Consider the following 22,842-nt stretch of genomic DNA (forward strand, 5'->3'; position numbering starts at 1 on the left):
AACATTTGCTTTGCTGTGGCTGGGGATAACACCTAAAAAAAAAAAAGTACAAGGGTTCTCTAATACTGCCGAAAAGTATAAAAACTGTGGGTTTTTCACTGTCAGCAGTTTTAAAGGTAGAATCAGAACAGAGCCCCCCCCCCATTCAGCATCTGTAAAATCCTTTATCACTGAGTAGAGTTTCATGCAACAAGACAAAAACCACCCCCACAGTGGCCAGGAAATCCTTCCTCCCGATTTCTATCTTTGTGGGGATTTTTTAAACGTAATCAACTCTGTCAGATACAGAAAACCTTTACATCTATGGACTGATTCAAAATTTACAAATGCTTTCAAACAGAGGAATTTATTATGCACAAAAAATGTGTCTTGTATTAAATATTTTTACTAAAAGAATGTTTCATTAATGCATTGATAAGAAAACTAGATTAGTCATGAGGGATGTTTCTGGTTTCATTTCAAATAACTCCATTTCCACTGTTCCTGTGACGAGGACAGGCTGGGGCATGGGGAGGTCCGGGCGACCCTCACCAGAGCCGGAGACCGGGGCAAGCAGATGCGTCCGACCCACAGGGCTGGCGCAGCCACGAGCCTGCAAAGATTGCTTTTTTAATCTTCACCGTGTTTTAAAGAACATGTTTAAAAAAAAATCTAGGGCTCCTGCTGTCAAGATTTCTGTCACGGAAACCTTATTTGAGAAAGGTGTTAATAAAATTCTATTGCAAAAATTTGTTTTCTAGAAAAAAGTAAATACAAAAAAAAAAAGAGAGAGATTCCAAAGTAATAAATTCTTTTCTTGAAACAGAAGAATAAATAAATGTTTGCTTACTATTTGATTAAATAAAATTTACTTACATTTCATTAAGGTATTTTAATTTTTTTAATGTCTCTGTGGAGTATTTGTATGATAAATACCATAATGTATATTTATGTAGAATCAAATTATATAAACAGTACGAATATCACTATAGGAAAAAAGTAACATTTTAATGTATACTGTTCTAACCGATCATATTGTGAATCATTTGAAGTTCATTATAGCGATATTGAAAAATTGTGGGGTTGTCTTAATGTTGTTTTTTTTAATTAACCAACATTATTTTAAACTTGAGACTATCAGTTACATTCATCATTTGGTGAGTTTTGAAAGATAATTAAATTTTATTTCAAACTGACAAATGTATGTGGTTTAGTTCAGTGTGGAAGAATTTTAATACGATATTAAATTACTTGAACTGAACAGTTCCTTGTACATATTTTGCCTATTCACTGTTGATATGTATGTAGTAAATGGAGAGTAAAATAACACATATATGGTACCAAGAGGAAACTGTATAGGAGCAAAGTGAATAGTAGCTTTGCTGAAACAGAAATATATGTGTAAATATGCTTGGGCTTCCAGTTATAAATTTTGTAATTTTTGTCATTATTTATATCCTATAAAAAAGCACACAAAATAAAAAGGAAATTGTACAGCCACTGGTGCTCAGCATCATTCTGTGAGCTTTCTGCTTCCCTTTAGGACCAGAATCAAAGGACCAGCCTTCACAGCATGCATAGCTAAAGGGATCTTTTAGTTGGCAAAATTGTGGAGAAAATTTGCTCATTTCCAAGTTCAACCTGTCTAAGAAAGATACAGTGGCCATTAAAGCTTGAATTTCAGCCAAAATGCCCCCATTGTCTTTGTTGGAATATTAAAGTGGGCTATGAGGAGGAATTGCCGAAACAGGGATTTCTGAGAGGCGGGACCACAGCCAACCTGGATCACTTGCACAGGTGACATAGGCAGCGGCTTGTGTAAAACACCTGTATGTCTGTCCAGCTCAGGCCGCCGTATCAGAATATCAGAGACTAAGAGGCCTAAACAACAAATGTATGTCTCACCGTTCTGGAGGCTGGCAGGTCCCAGACAGCAAGGTGGGTCTCATTCCAAGGCCTTTTCTCTTGGCTTGCAGGTGGCCGCCGTCTTGCTGGGTGCTCACGTGACCTCTTCTTTGTGTGTATGAGCCAGGGATGGGGAGCAGCAAGCTTTCTGGGGTCACTTCTTAGAAGGGCATGAATGCCATCATGAGTGCCCCACCCTTATGACTCCAACCCCAATTGTCTCCCATAGGCCCATTATGGCTCCAACATAGGAATTGTGAGGGGGACACAAACATTCCAGAGCAACACTCATTAATCCTTTCGTTTTTCCTAAAATGCATGTGCCAGCTGTGAACCGAGTGACAATAGGGCCATGGTAACACCGGGAAGACCAGTGACTCACATTCTCTACCTACCCTGTGGCTTCCAGAACATGCCCCCGCTGCTGGAGCCAAGCCTGTTACTCTACAAAGCACATGCCAAAGCCACCTCGGGGTGCTCCCAGCCCGACATCCAGGGCCCAGGGATTTAAATCCCAAAGAGGTAAAACCAGCCTGTGATGGCGTGACCTTCACAGAGGCAGACGGGTGGGTTTCCTGAAGGGATGGAAGGTTTGGGTTGGAAATTTGGATTTTTTTTTCTTTCTTTTTTTATTCATGTACTTTCATTTAAAAAAAATTTTTTTGTTTATGCTATTACCATTATCCCAATTTTTCCCCCTCTGCCTCTGTCCACATGGTGTGGATGGAACTGGAGACTCTTAAGCTAAGTGAAACAAGCCAGTTGGTGAAAGACAAATACCATATGATCTCACTTATAAAAGGAACCTAATGAACAAAATAAACTAAGGAACAAAATAGAACCAGAGGCATGGAAACAAGGAAGAGACTGACAGCTGTAAAAGGGGAGGAGGGAGGCGGGGACTGACTGAAAGAAGGCAAAGGGCTCAGTCAGTGAACACACAGGAAGGACCCAGGGACAGGGCCCCTTATCTTCGCTAACCACCAAAAGGTCAGCAATCCCCTTATTTGTTATCGCTGTAGACCAAAAGCTTATTTGCATCAGTTACAGCCCAGCACAAAGCAGATGGCACATTCCATTAGGATAATTTAGGAGTTTAATAAATAGACCGCTAGCATAGGTGTTGGCAGCCTGCAGGGCAATGGAGGGGCTCACACAGGTGGCGGCACGGGACCAGGAAGAGGGGCCCTCGTCGAGGGGGCCAGGGACTAAAATACCCTGATCTCACCCTCTCCCTCCCATTCTGCATTACCTGAACCCACGGAAGCCAGAGAGCCAGGAGACCGCCGACATGGTCCACACAGGGCAGCCTCCGGTCACCGATCAGGGCTGGGAGGGGGGTGGATCTGCAGAGCAAACAGGAGAGACAGCCCACAGGCAGGAGAAGGGCTTTGCTGCTCATTTTCTTGAAGGGGAAATTTGACACGTTGGTAATTGCAATATCCATGGGGGTGGGAATCCTTGAATGCTAATATTATTCCAAAAAGGACTTCAGTTCTATTACTCCATTAATTTTTCATCTTAAATGATATTCTATGATAAATTTGGTGAATGAACGCTGTGAAAATTATGCCTAGTTAGATCATTAATAAGTCATGGGTGCGATTCTTTCTGAAGACACACCAGACTTTTTTGTGGGAACACGGGAAGACGGCCGGCGCGCGGTGTCTGGATGTGACAGGACAGAGCGGGCAGGCTTAAAGAACACACGCCAGTTCTCAAAAATCAACAGAAATTCACACTGGGACCAAACAGCATTGCTCCTAAGCCATTGCTGAAAAGAAATGAAAATCTGATAAGTGGGTTAGCCTCCGCACTTCTTCCACAGAATTGGAACTCAATGACCGTGGCCAGAAGTCTGTATGGAATAAAGCCTTTTTATTAGACATTAAGTTTTTCAGTTCTCTTGTTATGCAAGCTCTTCACTATGTTTCTTGTGAAAACTAAGCAATCTGACAGTGATAACCACATTTCTTGAAATAAAATTGGGTAAGCAGCCAACTAGGCCAACAGAGCCTCGCTGTACCAAGGCTCCCATCAGGCTGCCCCACACACACCCCATCCCCATCCCTCCTCGCCCGGCCGGCCCACATCCATTCACTGCTGGCAGAGCAGACACAGAAGCCAGGCCCTGTGGGTCCAGGCACAGAATCTTGCTTCCCACAGAAACCAGTTCCAAAGCAGGCAGAGAATTTCCTTAGGCCTGTTGCACAATCCGCATCCTGCATCCTGAGAGATTCCCTTAGGACCCATGGACCAGAACTTACTTTTGATGGTGAAATTAACCCCAAGACTTTGGTGCTGACCTGGGGGACACCAGTTATACCCAACTGTTCCCTGTCTTCACCCCGAGCCAACATACTCACTGAACACTCACTCTGTGCTCGATGCCATTTTACTCGAGTTGCTAATGCAAAACTGATCCTCCCCACCCAACATAATGCACCCTGTTTGTAAGTCATAATGAATCATAGCTACAAATTATTTCCTGCCAGAACAGTTTTTGTTTTTCTCTCCCAAACCCCTGAGCCTTACATTTGTAAAAGCTGCACAGACATTTAACCAAGAGTAATGACCAGTGATGCAAAGACCTACACATAAATCAGATTGAAATGGGGGGGGGTCACCCCAGTGGAAGGTGATGCCACAGCAGCTGAGGTTTTCTCAGGGCTCTCTGCTTGATTCAGAGGAGCTGAGGGGCACGTGTGTTGCACAGCAGACTTCACAAGTGCAGTGGAGCTAACACGCACCTTCCAAGTCTGCCAATCAGGAAAACTCTGAGTTATGTCTCGGTGCCACAGTTAAGAGCAAGCTGAGAGGGAGTCACTCTTACGGCCAAAGTCAGCTCACAACATGGTAATTAATGAGAGCCGTTCAAAGCAGGCCATATTCAATACTCCACCGAATGATCCTCTGGATGTCTCAGTGTCTCAATCGAGTATCCCTGCAGCGGCCCCCGGGGAGCCTGCGGCTCTCCAGCTCACTGCCTCTTGTCAGTAAGACCTGTGAGGAGGGAAAGTCAAGGTGCCTTCCACTAAGCAGCAACATCAGCTCTTTTCTGATGTGTGAGAAGTCGATATCTTGCCACTTCTCAAAACTGCATGCTCAGTTTTTGGAGACAAAACAAACAAAATCCCAACATGATAAGTGTTAAATCAGGGGAGACTGGGAAAGACAAAGGTCACAGGAAATTCTGGAATTCTGTTTTAGCAGACTATTTCTGGGGTGCTGGGCTGGGGCTGGGGAGAGGCTGCAAAGTCAGGAAGCTGCAGGGACTCAAGGGCAACGTGAGTGAAGGGAGGGCTGTGATGAGCCACAGAGCACCTGCCACATCACAGGGGCAGCTGCTACTCAGTTCCTGCTAACTGCTGTGAGGCAAAAAGGAAGACCCTGGGTCAAAAGACTTTCTAATAAATCAGTTTTTATGTGAAATCACCAAATTTCCCAATGCTGGCAACAAATTCAGAGTTTTAAAAAATAAGTCTGGGCCAAACAAAACTCAACTGTGGGCTACCTGGGCTTGGTCCATGTACCATGTGTTGGAGATTTTCTGAGAATCCACCAAGTTTCAATGGCCTCACAGTTAGAGCTCCAGTTACTCAGAAGAAGAACAGTGTGTCTATGGCTGAGTTGAGGGGGTGGAGGAGGGAGGGATACAGGGTCACTGACTGACATTTGCTGAACTGATCTTATACACCAAATGAGTTTATGAGAGTATCAGGAACTGAAAGACCAGAATTAAAAGTCTCTTAAAAAAGGGAGGGGTTGACCTTTTTCTAATGTAACATGAACTTCAGCAGTAGTACAGTGGTGGAATCATAGCTACATAGTTGTCATCAAAATCCCAAGCTCCTTCAATATTTCTACTCTGCCATCCTTAGCACATAGCATCCAACTGTGCAAGGTCACCTCTTGATCACAAAATGGCTGCTGGAGCACCATCTAGCACATACCCATTCCAGGCACGAAAAAGAATGGTGAAGACCAAAGGGCTCCTGCCTCCCAGCTGAGTAAAGCAAATGTTTAGGAGCGTCCCTGGAAGCTTCAACCCACAACTTCTGCTTACATCTCACTGGCCACTCTAGATAGGAGGCTAAAATTAAATATGTAGAAAGTGCCCAGCACAGGGTCTGGCACATAAGAAGCCTGTTTTTGTTTTTTTTTAAAGTTGTAGCTCCCCCTTCCTTCCTCCTAAAAATGATTTATTATCACAGAAAATTACTTGATAGAGTGGGGTATGTCTACATAGGAAACATCCAAACCTGTAGAGAATTTTCGTAACAGTTTATTTGAGCTAAATTGACAACATATGTCAAGGAGCAAGATCTCAAATGCTCTGGAGAATAACAGTTTTGCAGCTTCTTTTATGCTTCTGAAATTAAGGAGGGAATGTAAGGAAGATTGCACAGAGGTGGAAGAAAGCAGGGTGGGGACTGGATTACAAAATAGTTAGGATCATGTGCTCCTTTGAAACCTAGGCTCACTGAAGCAATGGACAGGGCTTGCTTAAGGCAAACGTAAACCTTTTACTAAAAACTTATGTGCCTGGGGCAGGACTACCCACCATGACCAGTCCAGTTAGGAATTTATGGTTAGATCTCCCTTTGAGGTTACTTTCCCTAGAATCCCTTTTTTCATCCACAGGCAAACAAACCCAAGGTGAAGGGTTTAGTTAGAGTCACTGCTAATTGAAGATGAATCAAAAATGAGACCAACATCTCCAGCTGCTGAAACCCAAGCCTTGACCCCTACACTGGTGTCCATCTGCCATGAACCTAAGAGGATTCCACTTCCAACTGCAACTAACACTCAACTTGTAGCCCAATGGACTGGGTGCTTATATAAAAAAAAAATCATCTTTCCATCCCCTGAACTCCAAGGGCCCTTCTTTTACTTCCATAACTGGTTTCCTGAGCCCATGTAGACCAGCTGGCTTACTTTTTCTGCCTCTCTGACTTTCTAATAAACTTGCACTTGTATCTGAAAAAGAAAATATCAGATTTGTATTCTGGCCCTCACTTTGTCACTGACCAACTACCTGGGGTGTGGTTCTTCCTCTATAAACTAGAACTGCACAGTCTGCAAATCCACCCCACTGCTGTGCAGATAAAATAGGAGGCTGGGTGGTGCCTAGCGTGGGGAGCTGATATTCATTCAGATGAACGTGAATGTTTGCTCCAGCTCCTCAGAATGGCCACCTAGATTCTAAGCAGGAGTCATCACCCACCTGCGGGGTGTTCTCCAGTTCAATCAGTTGCTCAGAACCGACAAGCACAAGCTCAGCTTTGGAATGCTCTCTAGTTGCTTATTCTAGCCTCGGGTGATGGGAAATCAGAGGCGGGTTTTCCTCTTCACTTCTGTGTGATAAGCGGTATTCCCAGCTCTGAAAGCCTGACCTCATAAATGAATTGACAGTGAATACCCTCAACTCATTTTCCTGAAACATAATTGAAATGAAAATTCCCCAACTTTTGGCCTCCTCACAACACCATCTTATTCAGAAGTAAGTCACTGTTGACACCAAAGGACTTCAAAGCCCTGGCCTCTGATGAGTCCCAGACTTGATACAAATTCTCCCGCCCCTTCCACGTGAACGTACACAATGACACAGCAATTCTGGGGTTAAACGCACAGCCCAACAGCAGCTGATTTCCTTTGCAGATATTTTAATAACTGTATATCTGTGTTCTTAAGAGGAAGGACTATGTGCAAGGAAATTTGTTCAACTGACAACATTCAGAGACTAAGAATTATCAGAAAATCATTTTCTCTTTCTCTAAAGGTCAGTAAATTATAACACAAAACATTTGTTGAGATTGCCACACTTGACAACTTAAACGCTCCAGAGATATGTTAATTCATTTTATATAATATGGAAGAAGAATCTTTTCTATCCAAAAGAAATTTGACTTTTCCCTAAAACTGCCCGACAATAAAAGGCCAAACTAAAATGGGAAGGAAGGTGAAGGAAAGGCCGGTGACGTGCTGCATCTTAATCCGACCGCCTGGCACTACCCCAGTGCAGAGAAGAACACAGAACACGCCTCGGCACGCGGGCACACCAGAGTTTCAATCACGCACAAATACTTACTGAGGCTCCGGCTGGAGCCAGGCTTCTGTGAGGCTCTGGTATAAAAGGCACAGACCAGACTTTCACAAAACTTCTGCTCTAATGCAAGACTCCAATAAGCAAAGGACACAGGGCACTGAGGGACACGTAAGAGAAGAGAAGGTGCTACCAGACAGCACAGGGGTCACCTCAAGGGACATAGGGAAAATAAGAAGAAATTGAGAGGAAACAAACGAGGTGGGGGTGAGGGTGGCAGTATGGAAGAGAGATCACTGTATACGAAGCCACAGAAGCAAGAGAGCATGCAGCACGTCCAGCGTTTGGTGGCAGAGATGGCAGCTGGCGACCTGCTGCCAGGCCGAAGATGACAGGACTCAATCACCACCGAGCATTTCTCACCAAGCACTTCCTTGGTCCCAGTACTGAGATACGTACTTTATGAGCATTGTCTTATTAAATCCTTACAACCACCCCAAGAAGCATCTCACAGATAAGACAGCTGCTGCTATCTTCTTGTTTTCTTATTATCTGCTGTCTCCCGTCTCCCCCACAACTAAAATGTACTCATTTATTGCCTCGGCTGCTGCTTAAAATAGTGCTTGGCACACAGTAGACATGCAAGGCATGTGGGATCGGTGGCTGAACAAACAAGCCATTAAAGAAGTTTTGCCCAAGGTCACAGTGAGTGAAGGAACCCACCCCACTGTACTCACCATGTGTACCACACGAACTTGTGGTTTCTGGTCTTTGCTGGTCCTTCTCCGTGCTGGTCTCTCATCTCACCAACTGGGACCTAGTCTCAGGCCTCCTTTTGCACCCATTTCACTGCTGCTGTCTTCTGGTTTTATGGTTTCAAGAGCCACTGATTCACCCATGACCCTTGCGATTCCTATCTCCATCACAGATTTTCCCCCTGAACTCCAGACCCCATGATCCAACCAGCTACTCAACAGCTCTACTTGGATGCCGAACGACCACCTCACACTTACTATGCCCGAAAATCTGCTCCTTTCATTGTTCTTCATCTCAGTTAATGGCAACTAAATTCTTCTAGTTACTCAAGTCAAACAGGCCAAAACCTTGGGTATCGTTCTTCAATTGTCTTTCTCTCACAACCTCTGTCCAATCCATTACCTCTTATCTTCAAAATACATCCAGAATCCAGCTTACCACAACCTCTACTGTTGCTACTCTAGTCTGGCTGCCTTCGTTTTTGCAAAGATTATTGCAAAAGCTTCTCACTGGTCTCCCTGCTCCCTGCTTCCAGCCTGTCAATTGGCTCCCACAAGTCAAATCACCCCACTGCTGCAAGCCATCCACGAGCTCCTTGAGGCCCTCCAGCGTGCACCTCCTATTACCTTCCCCCTCGAGGTCTCCTCCAGCCACACTGGCTCCTGGCCAGTTCCAGACAGACCAACCCATCCCACACCGAAGTCTTTGCACTTGCTGCGCTCTCCCTTGGGCATGCTCTCCGGATACCTGCACGACTCATTCCCTCACCTGTCAGGTCTACACTCAAGTGTCACCTTCTCCCTGAGCAACTCCCTCTAAAACTGTAACCCTCCCCCTCCCCAATTACACACAATATTGCAACTGATATTACTACAACGAACACACTACACATTTTACTTTTTTACTCTGTGTCCACCTCTCCCTAGCACCAAACTGCAACAGGGCAAGGGCTTTGTTTTGCTCACTGCTATTACCTACAAAAATGCCAGGCACATGGTAGAGTTCAGTAAACATTTACAGAAAGGAAGAATGAATAAATGAATTCTGTTTTTTACAGAGTCTTCACCATGCCAGCTACACCAGGCAGCAATCACACAGACTGGGGAGACAGAAAATTTGATAGAACTGAATTACACATAGCTGATAAAATATCCTAGAAAGGTTGATGGATTTATTTTGAAGACTCTTTCTCGTTTGTTTTCTAACCAACAGAGGACGAGCAGGGAGTCTGAAACAATCTGAAAATGTTTTTCAAAAGTATCTTTGGAATTTTATTTTTATAAATGTTTTTAATTCATGTATTAAAATGTATACCAAGGCAAAAAAAACATGTAAACTGTATCGTAAATACAAAACAGTTATCCAAACATATGGGACACATACAATGTAAAAAAAACTTAACATGTATATAAAATGCAATATAATTCCCAGCCCAGCACGTGAACATGCCGATCTGCAAGCACCGGGCAACACCCCCTGGACTGACCACCCAGCTGCTGGGAAGCGTGCGCTGCGGCGGTAGCCTCCTCCTCACTCCCTATGTGGCCTGGTCTTTCTTCCCATTTTTCCTTTTCATTTCTTTTTCAGACAAAGGCTACTCAAGGCCTTTTAAAAGCTGATGGTGTTTGTTAACGGTCAAGTATGGCTAATTCCAAAAGATAACACTTCATACTCTGAGCTGTAAATGAGCTCCTAAACATTGTATGCAGATCAAGTTATGATGGGGATACTCTAAGCAAAACATACCACTTACAGAAATTTCTTTTATAAAGTTAAGATTTCACATTATATTTGCTTAAATCACAGTAGATCTGTAACTAGTTCCTCCCATCATTAAAAAACAAAAACCCTCCCTAACAATGTAAAAGATTTTATTCACTCTATTTATGGTTCTCTGAAGTGTGAAATAGGAATAGCTAATCTAAAATACATCTGCAGTGGTCTATCCCCCACCCACCCATAGCTACCAATATGCAATAACAATAAAAATTGGTTCACAGGCTTTGGTTGGGTGTTTCAGTTGGTTAAAGCATTATCCCAATATACCAAGGTTGTGGGTTCAATTCCCACTCAGGGCACCAATGAATGCATAAATAACTAGAAAAACAAATCAATGTGTCTCTCTCTGTCTCTTTCTCCCTTCCTCTCTCAAATCAATTTTAAAATAAAAATGTAAATAAAATAAAAAAGTGGTTCACAGCCTACCTGCTCTTAACCCTAATACCCTGTTACAGCAAAAAAAATGTTTTGAGTTCTGGTTGTTTTTTTAATGAGACAACCACATCTACTGTTAATTTACCAGCATTTCCCTTAATAAATATCTAGAAAAATGTTTAGCTCTAAGCTGCAATTAAGGTTCCTAATCAAGAGATCAGAAAAACTGATGATTGATGCTGCTGGACTTCTCCCCTGTCACAGCCATCTTTTCTGATGAACCAGGGAGGGAGGGAAAGGAAGTGGATTAGGAGAGAAGGGAAGGAAGACAGATTGGTCAGGGGTTAAAGGTGACACCATCCAAAGTCACAGTGACTTCTGGTTCTGAAATTCACTAAGAGAACAGCATTGGCAATGCCATTCATCTAAAAGTAAATGGAATTAGAAGAAAATGATTTCTTACTATTTTATATTTCTTAGAAAAAAATCTGTTATTAAAACTTATTACAATTGGCTTCTCCCCAATTAATTTGGTTTACCAATATTTTACTGTGGAGAAATTGCTTTTAAAAAAAGAGAAAAAAGTGAAGGTTAAGAAAAAGGTCTCGTACATAAAAAAAAATCAGCAGGAGAGCATGCAGCTCAGAGACTGACCGCTGGAGTCCACTTGGGGCACCAACTGCCCTCAGCCAGTGAGAAAAAGATAGACTGATAAAATCTACTCTCTCCAACACACACAATTTTTATTGCACAGAAGGAACCTCTGAAATCCAAGACTCACTTATCTAGTGAATTAAAGGAAATATTGCAAATTCTGCACACAGACACAATATTTTTAACGCAAATTTAAGGGCTGCAAATAAGCTCCCAGATTGTATTTGGGAAACTGTACCCCAGGGGGTACGTGTGGCCGGAAAGCAGGCCACTGCCAGTCTGAGGCCCAGGCCTCATGGAGAGCACATTAAAACCACATGTTTCCTTCAAATTATCCTCATTAATTATGTCAACCAATTTGAATGTATCAAGAGATCATTTTGCCAACAGTATAATAAGGAACATATTTACATTTTCATTTGCATCTTAAAGACAAATTGTTAAAAATAATGATGATGATTATGAAAAACAAGATTAAAAGTGTGTTCATTTGGGAAAAAGCTACATTAGTATTACTCACCCAGCCACGAAGACTTCTGTAGTGAATACAATACTGCAAAACAATTCACAGCTTCATAAAAAGTCGGAATACAAGTTCATCACGATTTTTTCCAAGTCAAAATTTAAAAGGTTCAACTTACATTAATGCTTAACTATTTTACTCTAAAGTCTGTAAAATATATAAAATACCGAGATTATCAACAGTCACATATGTCTTGAAGTCAGGGGCCACATGTATTTTCTTCAGGTTGGTTCCATTTGTGTAGAAGGTCTGTGAGGATTCCCCAGTGACGACGCTCCACCACTGTGCAGAGAAGGAAAATCCCCGTTAGACTGGTGATTACACCACACAACGGGCTGTGGTGCCAGCCCGAGAGGGTGCATCCTGCGCCCCATCGCATTCCCGTGCCCAAACTTACACAAACAGCAGGAAAGCAGTCTAAGGTTTAATGCTGAATACGGTTACTACCAATCAGATCAGCCTTTCCCGATCAAGCCTGGTGACTGCCTCCCAGCTACCCTACACCGACCTGCACCCGAGGCGTGAAGAAACATGCAGCCAGTCAAGAGCGTCAGACACGAAGCCACACGAAGTCCACTAGGGCCATGGCTGGACTGAGCTCTCCTGTCTGCAGGCCTCAGTGGAATGGACAGAAGAATGCCTTCTCTAAAAATGGCCCTTTGCAGACAAGAACTGGCATTCTGGCAGACACCAAGACCATTCATAATCTGGGCTACAGGACAGACTGTGCTCTCTACTGAATCTTCCCTTTCACCAGGAGTGACTCAAGAGCCAATGACTAAGTTTCAATATAAAATATTGCATGCATGTGCTAAACAAACAGTGAACACCTCAAACATGGCAGGTACTCTGGCGAAGTCCTTCCTTTCTCCTCCCAATCACTGAATTCACTAGAACTGTAACAATATTTATATTCATTTATCAAATGGAGATTATAAAGCTCACTCATATACATCACAGCTAAAATGAGGGCAAAAGAGACACCATATACCTTTTGAAAAGGGCTCGGGTACATCCAGATTCTGGGCACTATTTATAAGTGCTTTAATCCTCCCAACCCTATAGGTAGAAATTGTGCCCATTTTACAGATAAAAAAATAGACGCACCTCGAGTTGAAATAATCTTGTGATTAGTAAGAATATTAACAGAGCGAATGAGCAGCAGAGCCAGGCTCTGGTCTCGGGCGGTGGCCCCCAGGCTCACTCTCCGGACCAGCCCCTCTGCTGCCTCTAAGTACGGACAACCCTGCATTCCCTGCCATGCAGTCCGTATTTTAAATCCGCTTTTCTCCTCATGAGTATGAATCTATGTGGGTTTCTTGTCATTCTAACAGAGTATATACCCTGTGGCATAACACAAGTAAACAGCTAAATTACAGTACTTTTTAAATTTACAAGTAGGAACAATTTTGAAAGTTAAGAGCTTTTTAGCTACTGGATACCTACTTTATCTTATTGACATTCAATTTATACACCTTGGATTCTCAAGTAAACAGACTCAAAAGGCCTACTTACTTGGACACTGCAGCAGCTGCTCCTTTTTTTACTTTTAATTTGCTCTGTGCATTGGATGTCTCATTAACATGCTGGGTGGAGGCTGGCAGAGCTCTGTCACCACCGCCTTCACCAGAGGGAGGGGCAGCCTGACTGTCACAAGCAGAGACCAAATACACAGGTGACAGGCTCTTCCTCCCTTAAGGCATTAACCTCTACAATACAGCTATCTATTCTGCTACTTTATTTCAAGGTTCTCCAAAAACTCTGGAAATCTGGTCATTGATCTCTGTCACATCTTGTAAACCGGACTCCGAATTATGGAACAGCCTTTGAGGGGCCCCAGAGCATCAAATGACATGGTCTCTAGAAGCTCAGTGTCTCAGCAGTTTTTTAGCTGCTAATGAAGAGCAGGCAAGACTCCCAGCTCCCTCCACAAACAGAGCAAAGCCGCCATTCTAAGCACCATCCTCAGAGCCGACTAAATTCATCCTTATGTTACAGAAGGACAAGTGGTGACAGCCTCCCAATTCCCTAGTGAGTCAGGCATGCCAAAGAAAGAGAGGTTAATGCAACAGGCTGTACAGTGTTGTATTTTAAATGTAAACTTGTACCTAATGCACATCCTCCCATAGAGCTAAAAACTGCTCTCTTATTTATCTTTACTGATAAACTAAATTTTCATGTTGAGTAAAATTACGATTACATGGGTCTCATATTATCAAAAACTTCAACCAATTCATGCAAAACATCCACACTGTGTTAGACAATTAGAACCATCTCCTACACTTGAATGTCTTCAATAAGAGGTAACAGTATCATAAGATCTACTTTACTAGGGATCTATTTGAAGTGGTCAGCACCACATACAGCATCATCTTCGACCCCTTTCCTAAGCGAACCACTATTCCAAACTCCCACCTCAAGCGTCTCCCTCCACAGACAGCCTCTGCAAACTCCCGGAGGTGGAATGTTAGCTCCTCTCCTTTGTGCCTTTACGCTCCATATGCAAATGTTCCCAGAACCCCTCCTACACTTCAGGGATTTTGTTTACTGTCTGCTTCCCCCAAAGACTGTAAGGCAGCAGCTGGCAGGAACCAAATTTAAAACTTGTGCCACACAGCAGTGTCTTGGCACACAGCAGACACTTAACATCTTATTGGGTGGATGGATTAATAGACACAAGGGCCCAAAAACGACCCTGAGGCACCATGACATTCGAGCCTCGGCCACTGCAGTCACTCCTGAGTTTGTATGCACCAATTTACTACGCAATTCTAGGGAAGACACAACTCTCCATGAACATCACATTTCTCATCTATAAACCAAAGATAATAAAATTTAAGCCTCACAAAACTGGCTAATGAGATGATGTAAGTAAAGCACTTTGTAAACTATAAAAGCAATATGCTCCTGCCAGTGTTATTAATACCACCATTACTATTAATACTTAAAAGCTCAGAAAATTTTGTAAAGACTTTCAACCCAAATAGTTAATAATTATGAGGTAGAAATAAAATGATGTTAAACATCCCACTCTCCAGTCATTCTTATCATCTAAGACTTTGTACAGGGCAGCCTGAGAGCTCCGGACCTACAACATCCCAACACTGCCACCAAAACCTCCCCGAGATCGGAGGAAAGCGGCCTTGCACACAACAGGGACAAGGGGAGCCGCCCTTGCCCTCTGCAGGGATGTACGAGGACCAGCTGAGACACAGGAAGTAAAAACAGCTTGGAAAATGGGACACCGGCTGTTCCTTCCTCTCACAGTCTTTAGCACACGCTTACCTTAAGATAGCCCCCAGCAGAGACGAGCATTTTGCTATCTGGAGAAAAGCAGAGGTCGGTCACCCAGCCTCCGTGAGTAGCGGCTCCTTCTTCTACGGAAATCGGAGCACATAAATGAAGCAGCTCCCCGTTTGACACATTCCATATCTACACAGACATGAAACACAGATCATTACCAGCATTACCCAGAAATTCGTTATATATTTCCATCTCATATGAAACATCTTTGGAAATCAAGTTAGTGATACCTTAGGAATTTTTTTTAGATTGTAATCTCTCCCATTCACTTTACTTACAATATTTATCATTGACTATACTTCAAAAAATAATACTGTGGCTCTTTTCATCTAATAAAGAGAGGATGATAAGAGAAATAAGAAATAAACAAGACCTAACATATAAACTACCTCAAAAAAAAAAAAAAAACAAAGAAAGCCTGGATGGTGTAGCTCAGTGGACTGAGTGCAGGGTAGGAACCAAAGGATCACTGGTTCGACTCCCAGTCAGGGCACAGGCCTGGGTTGCAGGCCAGGTCCCCAATGTGGGGCATGTGAGAGGTAACCACACACTGATGTTTCTCTCCTTCTCTTTCTCCTTCCCTTCTCCTCTAAAAATAAATAAATAAAATCTTTTTTAAATGTTGCCCAATAAATTTAATTTTTAAAAAAGAAATTCTAGTCTAAGATCTACCACTTAGAATATGGCAAATGTCATTCAAACATGTTAAGTATGCATTTTAAACACTAAGTTAAAAAAAAAAATCTAGAAGTCCCAGCATGGACATGTACATACAGAGAGAGATAGTATTGTACTAAACTCTCATAAGCAACCTAATTACAGATGCTAATATTCCTATTTATTTCCAGTGACAATATATAAGCAGTACTCTAATTTCTCAAAGAAATGCCTGTCCGATTAAAAACAGAGGCATAAAAATATCAAAGTCATCCTTTGTAAATGTATTAGAAAATCCAAAAGAATGGCATGCTGCAAATTCATAAGACAGAAAATTGAATGGTGATCGTCAGGGGCTAAGAGGAAGAGAATATGGGGAGGTTACAGCCAAAGGATGCAAAGTTTGTTATGCAAGACATATATACTATATTGTATATTTCAAATTTTCTGTTTTTTCAATATTTTATTTCTTTTTAGAGAGATGGGAAAGGAGGGAGAAAGAGAAGAAGAGAAATGTCAGTGTGCAAGAGATGTATCAACCAGCTGTCCTGGTCAGCAACCCAGGCATGTGCCCTGACTGGGAACCGAACCAGTGAGGCTTCTGTGCACAGGCTGGTGCTCAATCCACCGAGTCACACCAGCGAGGGCATGTGCATTTAAAGTTTTCTAAGATGAAGGTACATCTTATATGAAAAGTTATTATCGCAGACAAAAATAATAATAAAAAGGATGGAGGGGAACTTTGGGAGGTGATGAAGATGTCCATGGCCTGACAAGGGATGGTTTCGCGGGTGTACACTTATCACTAAACTCACTGAATTGGAGTAACATTAATGAACAGATGAGGAATGAATGAGTGAATGAATAAGGCCATAAAAGTACAAAACAATAAAGAATCAAGTGGCAAAACTCATTAGAAAGAATTCAGTAAGACGGCTGGATACGAGGTAGAGAGGCGATTTTCTCCTTCAGGGTTTCTGAAAAATGAAACCCTGCCTCACAACCAGGAAAGAAGCCCTTTCATCGAAGATGAGAGCTTAGCAAAAGGAATGTTCCCAAAACAGCCCTGCCACTTCAGAGGACGTGGCATTTACAAGGATGGTGCAGAGACTGCGTAGTCCTCAAGCAGGAGAGTCTTCTTCCCCGAAAGCCTAGCTGCTAACGCCTGTGTTCCTGCCAGCTACACGCTCTCCCATTCTTCAGTATTACATACCTACTCCTTGAATTTTATATCCTTTGTTTAAAAAAAAAAAAAAAAACAAAAAACAACAAGACTCTCCTCCCATCAAGTGTCCGACCCTCTGACAGACCCGAAGGCGGGTGGGCCCACAGGGACGGCCACTGGCCCCACTGTGAGTGTGGACCAGCTGATGGGTCTGGTGCTTAAAGAGAGGTTTTTTTTCAGTGCTGAAAGTGGCAGAATATGCACTTCATTTATAATCTACATAATGATTTACAAAATTATTTTCCTCATATTCTGCCACTAAAAACAACTTTTGGCTCAGGTCCAAGAATTAAGATGACTCATTCTCAAGCTAACAGCAGAGAACCAACTGCTAATAACTAGGGCATCTGCCTCCGCACATACATAGGAAGTGCTTCACTCTAACACGAATTCTTCTCTGCAGCTGAGCACAGCTATGAACCTAACGTGCACACGAACCGAAACAAAGAATGCCTCCTCCTTGCAGAACCCAGGGCTGGGGCTTCCTTGTCACTCACGTTAACGGAGGTCCCCAAGCAGTGCAGAGGGCTCGCCCAAGCTACATACTCGAAGGGCAGTTCTTAATGTCCCCAAACCCCCTACCCTGATTTCTCCATTGTCATCTCCAGTTGCCAGCAGGGTACCATCCACAGAGAAGGCAGAGCAGCGCACACAGCCTTTGTGGCCCTCCAATTCATGAAGAGGGGACGGGAGTTCGAAACTCCAAATCTGGAAGACAATCAGGATTGTTTAGGAGCAGTAAACACATTCAAAATAAGCCTCTGCAAACCCTGCCTAGAATGCCAGGTGGCCACCAAGTCAATCACATAGAAGTTCCAGCTTCCGACAGTTCATAAACTTCCATGGGAGGCCCATCTCCCCACCAATTAAAGAGAAACTCAAAAACCTTGTTCATTTTTGAGTTTCTCGTTAATTACTCAAGTTCACTTCAGCTCAAGGTTCTTAACTTCCCGTTTAGAAGGATGAACAGTAAATGCGTTAAGAATGGCCAGTGGTGCTGAAGCAGACTTGACTGTGAGTCCCAGCTCCACTATTCACTAGTTCCTTGTGGCCTAGACAACCCACGTAAGATGCTGCAGCTTCAGTTTCTGCATCTGTGAACTGAGGACATTTCACAACAGCACCTACGATGTGAAGATTAAATAATAGAGACTGAAATTCCTAGCACAGGGCCTAACACATGGCAAGTGTTCCTTAAAGGGCAGGGACACTATACCACCCTACCATCCTGGCGGTCAAATGTAGTTCTTTCCCTTCCAACACCCTCCCTTACAGTTTTGTCACCACCATCCAACACGCATGTGCTGGAAACAACCATCTTCCAGGCACTGTGCACTAAGATCTGGTGGCAAAAGATGAACTGGGTGCAGTCCCTGTCCTTGAAAAGTGTGTAATTTAGTCAGGAATACTGGCTTATGAATGGTTAAGCGAACAGCTGTAAGAAGTAAATGCTCTAATAAGTGTGAGTAATCTGTAACGGGCACAGTGACGTGAAGCAGCTAATCCTGCCTGAGGGCCAGAACGGGTTCACTGAAGAGCTGACATCATATCTGGGTCTGGAAGAATGAGTCATAATGCTTCGGGGTAAAAAAGGAAAAGAAGACTGCCTTGAGCTACAGTTAACAGTGGGCACAAAAAAGACGGAGGGAGCAGGAGCCTGACATGAAGGGAACGAGGTAGCAGAAAGAGACAGTGATGAGCTGCAACTCCGGCTGAGACTGGCTTACAAACTATCAGGCCACAGAAGTGTTTCAGCAGGGATGCAGACAGCAGTGCCAGGGGATACACTGGAAGAGGTTCAGACCACCAGCGAAGGAAGTGAGCATGGTTTTAAGGGAGCAAGGAGAAGAGGAGGAGCCAAGAGACACTGAGAAGTGATGAACACAGCACAGAAGACCGTATAGAGTCCCAGGCAATTCCACGGTTTGTAGTTTGGAAAGATGGGTCAATAATAATGTCATTAACAAAGACGGATAAAATAGAAGAGAATGGACTATTCAACATCCCCAAAAGGCAGAATCATTTCACTGGAATGTTATTTCTCAGAAGTATCAACTTCATATCAATTATATAAACACTTACTATGAATACACAATTAAATGTAAACCCCCCTCAATGCTTTTATTGACTATAATATGCCTTCGATTGCATCTGATTAGTAACAAACAAAGAGCAAATCAAGTAAGGGAGAAATCAAAAGTCCTTAATGTCATTCATTTAATCTATTTGACACCAACTAAATTGCCAATGGGAATCCTCCAAAAACTCACAAAATATGACAGACATGCAAAGAGAAACTCATTATTCACTTTGTACACTATTGGACCCAGAACTCATAACCAATTCCAAAGTTTCATGCATGCACATTTCAACCGACCAACCTACCTTTGCAGTCTTGTCAGCAGAGGTAGATGAAAACTTGGTAGCATCTGGAGAAATATCACAAGAAAGGACTGTATCCTGGTGACAGGCAAAGTCTTTCTCTACTTTCCCAGTAGTGATATTCCATACCTTCAAAGAAAAACTCAGAAGCTGACACTTAAGAACATTTTGTGTTACTGAACAGAATCAGCTAGAACACAGACTTATAAAACAAGAGCCTTAGCAGAGTTGTGGTTTGACCTCTTTATGTGCCCTTTTAGTACAGAAGCTCATGCACACAAAGCAGATACAGGTGACTGCAGGAAACTTACAACCAGCATGAGAAAACAAATGTGAACATGTAAGTAGTGACTTATCATCCACATGCTTTTGGCTGTCACGATATAATCACTGCAACATTAGAATACTTTTTAAAAAAGAAATGTGCTCTTCAAATTACCTTCACCGTGCCATCAAATGACCAGGAAAGCAGTCTTGAATTTTTCAAGAGCCTAAAGTCTTTCACAGTTTCCTGGTGGGCTTGCAGGGAGATATAGTCCTCTGATTGCCAATTCCATACCTGAATATCAAAGAAGTAAGTGTTATAACCCTCTCTCCATAATATCCCACTGGAGGTGTAGGGAAGAATGTGTTCACTGTCCGAAGTCCTTTTTTATTATTATGAGTTTATCTGAGTCAAACTGAAGACATATGCCTGGGAGCAAGATCTCAAATGCTCCCGCTTAAAGTCTTTTATCCTCACTGCATTTCAGTGAAACAAAGAGTACCAAGAAAGAATATGGTGTCCTGTTTTACAGACAGAGAAGAGAAAATGACTGAAGGTTAAATAAGTTGACTAGGGGTAAAATAAAGTACTTTTCTTCCTAAATAAAATTTGTTTTCTTTATTTTCTTGGAGAGTAGTTAATTACACCAGAAGATGGAGAAAAGCCACAATATGCTAGTGAGCTCACACCTGATTACATTTTCCAGGGAAGATTATCTCAATCACATATTCACAGATTTCACAAGCCAGGCAAGTCTGCAGATTCCAGCTCAGCTAAAGCTACCGAATCCTACTGGCCCTCGCCTGACAAGGTCAACTGAACAAGAGCAGCTTCAAACAAGGTCATGGAATTTCCCAGCTTCAGAGATCTTAGCTAAAACCTAAAGCAACACTTGAAAATGACAAAAGAGGTGATACAGTGCATTATTCTTCACAAGGAGTTCTCCAGGAAGAACTCCTCAGGCAAAAGGGAAGAAGAAACTGAAATAATACAAGTGACTGGCACAAAATAAGCCATACAAACATGCGTGAGGCACACAGGTGAACAGTTTATTTCTATGTCATGTCCATGTACAAAACCCTTAACTACTAAATGAAAACAATTACATTTAGAGCCTTTTTAATTCTTGACTTGAAATTAATTTAACAAATATTTATTTAGCATCTATATGTGAGGCAAATATGAATGAAACAAGAATCTAGCATTAAGAAACTTAAGGGTCTAGCAGAGAAAATGAGATATGCCAAAAACAAGCAACAGAAGCTCTAACGACACCAGTAAAAGTTCTGTGGAATGCAAAAAAGCAATTCCTTGGAGAAGACTTCACTGAGGGAACACATGCAAAGCAGGCTTGAGGAATAGACTGAAAGTGTGATTCACACACTGTGGAGGGCGTTCAAAAAAAGGAAATGATCGCTAACTGTTAAAACACAGGAGGAGGAAATATGGAAATATTACATAGGCCAAAATCTGGCTGGAATACAGGACATGAAAAAGGAGCAGTAGGGAAAAATCTGTTGGGAAGATATTTGATAAAACAGCCCAGAGAGTCCAATAAAGTTTGATCTGTGGGATGTGGACGACCAGGCAGGCTCCAACAGAATTTTCGTCCTTCCACTTTTAAAAATCAGCCACCATCATAGGTACACATATTAGTAATATTCTAGATCTGGTTGTGACTCGTGCAGGCTAAACAGCAGAAATGTCTTCAAGGTTTTTCCTAACAGGCTTAGGCAAAATTGCAAAAGAAACACCACCGCCGCCACCCACCGCACCCCCGCCCCACTCTCAGACTCTCTCCATCTCTGCCACTGCAGTGCTCGCTCCCAGAAGCAGGGAAGCAGGAGCAGGGAATCTTCTATGAGAGCAAGGGAGCTGGAAGTGAGGACCACTTAAAGGGAATGAATTGGGCATCTCAGTATTTTAAGACCGGTGAGATATATCAGGGGGAAGGGAAGAAAGAGAGGCTTTTCTGCAACTCCCCCGCCAAAATCATATCAGAAAGAAAAGGCGCTTGTGCAAAGGAACATAAAATACCCGACCTAGACCACTCCCACTAGGAACTTTCCAGTTCCCTCCTCCTACCTTCTGGGCTTTACTGGACTAGAGGATGAACACAACTCATACTTCTAAAAATAATCTAACACCAATCCTGAAAATACTCCTAGAAATTATTTTTCCCTCTAGCTGAGAATATCTGATCTTCAGGCAGGTCATAAAACCTACGAATTTAGCTTCTGACAGAAATGCTACACAGTATACAATGTCTTGGCAGAATTTCATCAGATGTAGTTTAGTTTCACCCATTTCAAAGCCATCTGGAAAGGAAGAAAGATGAATATCACACTGAGTGCCACAGCTAATACCTCAGTATCATGGGAGCCTATAATAAATAAGTTTCTATACTGAAGCCAAATTTCTTTCAAATCATATAGGCTCACAAAGACATAATATAGTTTTATTTCAAAATAGTTTTTAATAGTGCAAGTCATTTTTCTTATTATTATCACCACAATAAGAAAAAAATATATATTAACATTATACACATATATAGATACTAAACTAAAAATATATAGTAACTTCCACTGCACATATGTGTTCATCTCCTTCACTTCTAAAACCTTACAAAAGAGACAAAGACAAGAGAATGGCAAAGAAGATAAAATGTTGGAGCTGCAAAGCAGAAGACAACTGACTTAGCAGAACCAAGAAAACAGAAAACTAAAAGTATTAAAGGAAGACTAAAGCAATGAAATTAACACTATGGAACTCCCAAGTACTCAGAAATCCAGGTCACTAAGTACACCTAGGGTGTACCTCTAGGACGGGAATGAGGGTGGGGCTAAGAACAGAAGTATTAGAAATTCTGGGAAAATGGCAGCAGGGTAGGCAGTTTTCTTTTTTTAATCTCCCCAAAGCCTCTACTGAAAGCTGACAAAGCAACTAAAAAAGCAAAACCAAATGCACAGACCACATTAACAAGATCGTGTTAC

The 22,842-nt window shown here is 42.4% G+C and overlaps 1 protein-coding gene across 4 annotated transcripts in view; it reads right to left on the reverse strand.

The window, feature by feature from the left end:
• The window catches only part of APAF1 (apoptotic peptidase activating factor 1), an 82,118-nt gene that overhangs the window by 204 nt on the left and 59,072 nt on the right, over positions 1 to 22,842 (reverse strand). For 2 of the 4 annotated variants that reach the window (XR_008390995.1, XM_053662064.1), the window contains exons 23-27: positions 20,024 to 20,143; positions 19,588 to 19,713; positions 17,785 to 17,910; positions 15,303 to 15,449; positions 1,885 to 12,299 (exon numbers count right to left, since the gene is read on the reverse strand). Coding sequence is in view for 3 of the 4 variants with exons in the window: in XM_053662064.1 (XP_053518039.1) it covers positions 12,153 to 12,299; positions 15,303 to 15,449; positions 17,785 to 17,910; positions 19,588 to 19,713; positions 20,024 to 20,143 (666 nt within the window). In the remaining variant the exon portion in view is untranslated. Of the gene's footprint in view, positions 1 to 1,023; positions 12,300 to 15,302; positions 15,450 to 17,784; positions 17,911 to 19,587; positions 19,714 to 20,023; positions 20,144 to 22,842 lie in introns of those variants that run through there. The other 2 variants (XM_053662063.1, XM_053662065.1) reach the window with 2 other exon arrangements.

Source organism: Artibeus jamaicensis, unplaced genomic scaffold (assembly GCF_021234435.1).
Source record: "Artibeus jamaicensis isolate MK-2021 breed Jamaican fruit bat unplaced genomic scaffold, CSHL_Jam_final contig_233, whole genome shotgun sequence".
NCBI classification, from domain to species: Eukaryota; Metazoa; Chordata; class Mammalia; order Chiroptera; family Phyllostomidae; genus Artibeus; species Artibeus jamaicensis.